This window comes from Octopus bimaculoides, chromosome 2, assembly GCF_001194135.2.
Source record: "Octopus bimaculoides isolate UCB-OBI-ISO-001 chromosome 2, ASM119413v2, whole genome shotgun sequence".
NCBI classification, from domain to species: domain Eukaryota; kingdom Metazoa; phylum Mollusca; class Cephalopoda; order Octopoda; family Octopodidae; genus Octopus; species Octopus bimaculoides.
This window is the reverse complement of record NC_068982.1, coordinates 111,428,084-111,433,932: the sequence shown is the minus strand read 5'-3', so window position 1 is coordinate 111,433,932 and position 5,849 is coordinate 111,428,084. Positions and strand designations below refer to the sequence as shown.

Here is a 5,849-nt window from a genome sequence, read left to right as displayed (position 1 = left end):
TACCAGTGTCGCCTTACTGGTACTTTTGCTGGTGGCATGTGAAAAACAACATTTGAGCGAGGGCGTTGTCAGTGCCGTTGGACTGGTTCCTGTGCAGGTGGCATGTAAAAACATAATTTGAGCGTGGCCGTTGCCAGTACCGCCAGACTGGCCCTCGTGCCGGTGGCACGTAAAAGCACTCACTACACTCTTGGAGTGGTTGGCATTAGGAAGGGCATCCAGCTGTAGAAACTCTGCCAGATCAGATTGGAACCTGGTGCAGCCATCGGGTATGCCAGTCCTCAGTCAAATCGTCCAACCCATGGAAAGCGGACGTTAAACGATGGTGATCAGTACCGCCTGATTGGCCTTTGTGCCGGTGGCACATAAAAGCACCCACTACACTCTCTGACTGGTTGGCGTTAGGAAGGGCCAAATCAGATTGCAGCCTGGTGTAGCCATCTGGTTTCACCAGTCCTCAGTCAAATCGTCCAACCCATGCTAGCATGGAAAGCGGACGTTAAATGATGATGATGATGAGGTAGCAGTAACAATAAGAATAATATCTTACTTGGCTACCTAGTTCAAACTATAGAGGTGATAGTAATGGTAAGATTATATAATAACTTTTCTATTCAGCTGTTTGGCTTGTAGATCAACGTTTCAAAATCACTACAAGTATGTTTCTGAACAGAAACCTTTGTTATCATAGTCCACCTAGCAGTTAGAAATGGGTACCAGATCATATGAAAATGTTACATACAACAGACTAGTATCCTATACCAGAGGTAATTTATCTCTCATCTGCTTAAGACTGCAAAATCAGAGCTAAGCCTTGGTTTTGAAAAGCCCCACCAGAGCTTATAAGGTATTTGCATACTGACAGTGTAACCATGCTTAGTTCAAAAAGTATTGTTGGATTTAAAAGTAGGTTAATGAGGAATTAACAATTTAAGTACATCTATTGTAATGGTTCGCATAAAAGTAATAAGTTTTGTTAGCTAGAGGAATTAATTATTTCTAGAGCTGGAATAAATTACAGAACAAAATAAATGGCAGCAGTTTTAGAAGCATTTTAAAAAATTTATTTAAAATGACAAAGTAAATTTTCAGTCTGACTCCACCTCCCCAAATAAAACAAACAGTGATGTTCTGTTTCTTTGGCAGTGAAAAATACTCAATGAAAACTAAAGTCTACCAAAATTCCTAGAGTATAATTTATTATATCATTGGATAGACTAAAATACAGTTTTAATGCAACACAGTTTATAAAATGACTAATTTTACTAACTCATTAATGTTTAAGGTCTTTGGTTGATGTATGTGACCGATGACTCATTAGTTTTGACAAATTGTACAGAAAGTACTGTAATGTGGAAGGATGATTAAATCCTGTTGTATCATCATTTAGCGTCCACTTTCCATGCTGGCATGAGTTAAGTGGTTTGGCTGGAACTGGTAAGCCAGAGAGCTGCACCACATTCCATTGGTATGATCTCTATGGCTGGATGCCCTTCCTAATGCCAACCACTCCTAGAGTGTAGTGGGTGCCTTTAACATGTCACCAGTACAAGAGATAGATGTGCCTGGAGAAATTCTTGTTTGATAAAAATAGGCATTAAAAAGATGTATAATTTTGAAAAAAAGAAGACCTATCCTTATTTGATAAATTAAAATTCTGCATTTTGTAGTGAGGGGATTCAATTTATGAAGTCTTCACTTCATTCACATGATACATGTATAGCTGGTCAGAACTGATTAACCCATCTCATATCAATCTTCTTGAAACAACTTCCCATTCTCTTTAATAAAACCTCTCAGCTGGTTACAATTATATTAAAACATTCTGAAAATGTTAATTTATTAAATTCAACCAAATTTTTGATTATGTTCAAGATTAATTGAAAACTTATATGCTTTAGAAATATGGTCACAAAAGAGCTAATCATGCAGAAGTAATGATAATATCTCGTTCATTTCTCCATTTTATATTACGTCCTGATGATTCTACGCCCAAAATGAATATATCTTGGTCATCATCATTGTTATGATCAAAATATATTCATTTCAGAGGGAAATCATGAATATATTTATTTATTTATGTGTTTCAGCCAAGTGGCTGCGGTCATGCTGGTATTTTATTAAAATATTTTTACTTTCGTGAAAATTAGAAATTATTTTGCATTTGAAATTTATTTCAGAATATGCTGAGTTTGTTCATTGTAAAGGAAAAAAATTCACTGATTTTGACCTGGTTCGCAAGGAAATTGAAGATGAAACTGATCGTGCTACTGGCAGCAACAAAGGAATTAGTAATATCCCAATTAATCTTAGAGTATTTTCCCCACATGGTAAGTAGACATCAATATAAATCAAATTTAATTTAAAGTTGTAACCTACGTTGTACTTTGTGCTGAGGTCAGATGTTAATGGGATTAAAGTTTGACATATATTACTCAAAATCTTCTGATCCTTTTCTTGTAAATTCATGTATCTCAATACACTTCAAACCTCTCCAACTACCATATGTTATTTGACCCTCTATCATCTTGCCATTAGAACATCTCATCCTACCTCTCACATCCTTCATGTTGTCAATGTACATTGACTTCAGTGATAAAAGAGGTCAACTTGTTTATTGTTGTGAAATGTCTGCATAGCCTAGTATCATCATCCACTCATTTTTGATCAGTGCACTAATTCTTTAAACATTCTTGACTTTTTGCTCTCCTCTAAACCAAGCCTTTATCCATCACACAGATTATCTGACCACTCCTAATAAAAAGTCAAGTACTTCATCTGTTCCTTCTGAACAACACACTCCTGCTCACATTCCATCTGGTACTGATTTCAGCTCACTCATTGTAGTTCTGTTGCTTTAGCAGCAAAAATGCTTCATCTCTGAGATTGCTAAGCAACAGACTAAAGCCATATCCTTAGTTTTATACCTCCGCACCCCAGGTAGTTTATATGCAGCTAGAAGGCATGCAATACCAATGACTAGATAATTACCACTTCACGATAACTATTAAGAAAGTAAAGGGAACCAAATTGTTTTGCCTTCCAAACTGCAGCCAAACATCCAGGTCCCTTGTCTCGTAAGCCAGTGCTCTGCAACCTTTTTTCACTTGCAGTACACTTATATTCTTTTCAAAATTCAGTAGCACACCTGAACTAAAAATATAACTAAAAGTATAAGGGAAGAAGTTATATTCAGGTTACACTGCAGCACACCTAGCATTGTCTCATGGCACTGGAGCACTGTTCTAAACTGCAACCAGTCTTTCTGATCTGTTACTAATAATGTCTCTTAACTTTTCCAGAATCCTTCTACCTACTACTCAACATAAATAAATCTGTAATGATTCTGCTGATAAAGCCACTCTGCTTGCTACTTGCATTGCTTTCAATTACACTCACGCATACACACATAATACTTTTCTACTCTATGTAACTCACCAATTGTACAATCACTCTAGTTCAACAAGGCAACTGGTTCCTGACCATCTCTATTCAGTTACCTTCAAATGATGTACTCCATAATAAGCTTCTGGTTTTGGCAAATTCTGCTATCTTGCTCCCTACAGGGATCTGTCTCAACTCATACATGATCTTTACACAGAGGACAACTTCTCTGACTGTGCCAATCACGACCTATTGCCTTTATTTCTAACATCTGTAAAATGATTAAGACTGTGCCTTTATTACATTAACTCCCTTCCTTTTCTTTGAGTACCTAGTGCAGTTTCTGTAGTGCATGATAACTCTCAAGAACTTTCTCAAACATATGGTTGTTGCCCTTTGCATCAGAATATCCATTGACTGATGTCTAGCATGAGAATGTCCAGGCTAAATTGCTCACCTACAGGCCCTATCAGTCTCTCATTTATCAACTTTGGTGTACAATATGCTTTGGTTGTGTCTCCTATATTCTGCCTTCTGCATGTTAAAAACCTACATAACATATTCCTATGATGTTGATATCAGCCATCTTTTCTCCTTAAGCTTCCATAACATATAACTGGGACATCTCATGCTAGACTTACACTGTTTCCATTTATAGAGACTTTAAAAGCATCCTTCAATGAAATCATGGCTGCTTAGTCTTCTTTCAGCAGCACTAAAACATAATTGCTACACATATCAACAGAACAATTTCGTATGTGTCTTCCCTATGCATTAAAATTCATACACACAATTAATATAGTTGAAAACCCTTTATCTGAAATTCCAAAATCTGAAAACCTCTAAAATCTAAAAGTTTTTTTGACTGCTGATATGATCAAGTACAGCTGTTGTGTGCTCTTATGACATGTACCCTCTTTTTCAAATTCCTCGAACCTGATATAGTTGAAATGTGTTGGGCTGCATTTAGCTTCAAATTTGTAAGCATTGATCATCATATTTTGTTTTTCTGTACAGTAAGCACAAAACTTTTTTTTACATAGATCTGAATTTCACCTCAATGTATAGGTGTAACATGACTAGTATCATTATTTGTATATTATTAAAAAAAAATAAATGCTGACTTGTTTCAGTTTTTATTTTATTAACCTTTAATCATGTTCAATGCTTTTTTGTATGTAATACATGTATAGTAAAAAATAAAATACTACCAGTTTATGTGTATTGTAACCTTTTAATCAAATCATGACAATGTAGGTAGAGTCTGATATCTTACCTTTCTAATTGTATTATGTATAAAAAAAATTATCAAAAATTTATATAAACTACATGTAATGCATGTGTATATGCTATATTATGACATGCAAATGGGTTTGGATTTGGGTCCTATCCGCAATCTGTGCCATTTTATAGATGCAAAAATAAAAATATTCCAAAATCCACAGCACTTTTAGTTCCAGGAATTTTGGATAAGGGATTCTCGATTGTACTTACAAAATAGTTATAAATGCTAGACTTCATAATATCAAGCATTTTTATGGTAACACCACATATATAACATGACCAGATCTTAGATCCAGACTTAGATGTTAGATCCAGACGGTATTGCTGCCTTGACCATTTACTGACCATCTCTGAAACTCAAATGTGGTCACTTACATTGGAATACTAGGTTATGTAAGAGATTAGTCCTAAATTTCAAATAATGAAGTATATAGTAAAATTAACGTTTCTATAATATGAAATTTATATAAGAAACTCTTGGTAGCTTGTCATGTTCATTTTTGTTGTTCTTTTTACCATTGTTCTTAAACATTTTAATTTTCTGTAATTTTAAGATCCTTAATGTAACTGAATTAATAGTGGTATTAGTTCATATTAATTCTAATGTCTTTAAATATTTAAGTTTATTCAGTTGTACTATATTTTATTTCTATATTTTTTTTTTTTTTACCTATTTCTGCATCCTGTGTATCTCTTATCCCTTGCTCCTGTTCATTTCTTCTACTTTCTGCCCATTTTTTAATTCTATTCATATTTGGTTTATGATTTTTATAATTTCAGTTCTCAATCTGACCTTGATTGATTTACCTGGTATGACTAAAGTGGCTGTTGGGGACCAGCCCGCTGATATTGAACAACAAATTAGAAGTATGCTCTTAGAATTTATACAAAAAGAAAATTGTCTCATTCTTGCGGTATCACCAGCCAACTCAGATCTTGCAAATTCTGATGCTCTCAAAATTGCTAAAGAAGTAGATCTACAAGGTAAGTTTTATCCTATCAATGTTGATACAAGTTTAAGAATTGGCAGGTTTAAGAATTGGCATCCAAAATTTTAAGAATATGTTGATATTTTATTAAAATATTTCTACTTTCATGAAAGTATTAATTAATTAGCAGGTTTTGGATGGTAATTAAAGCCTAACATTTCTCTTTTGCAACATTGTAAAAGGGTTTTGGCT

General features: G+C 34.5%; 1 protein-coding gene across 4 annotated transcripts in view; it reads left to right on the top strand.

Moving 5' to 3' along the window:
* The window catches only part of LOC106867485 (dynamin-1), a 128,265-nt gene that overhangs the window by 48,046 nt on the left and 74,370 nt on the right, over positions 1–5,849 (top strand). For all 4 annotated transcript variants that reach the window (XM_014912368.2, XM_014912369.2, XM_014912367.2 and 1 more), the window contains exons 3-4: positions 2,181–2,330; positions 5,449–5,652. In XM_014912368.2, coding sequence (XP_014767854.1) covers positions 2,181–2,330; positions 5,449–5,652 — 354 coding nt within the window. The remainder of the gene's footprint in view (positions 1–2,180; positions 2,331–5,448; positions 5,653–5,849) is intronic.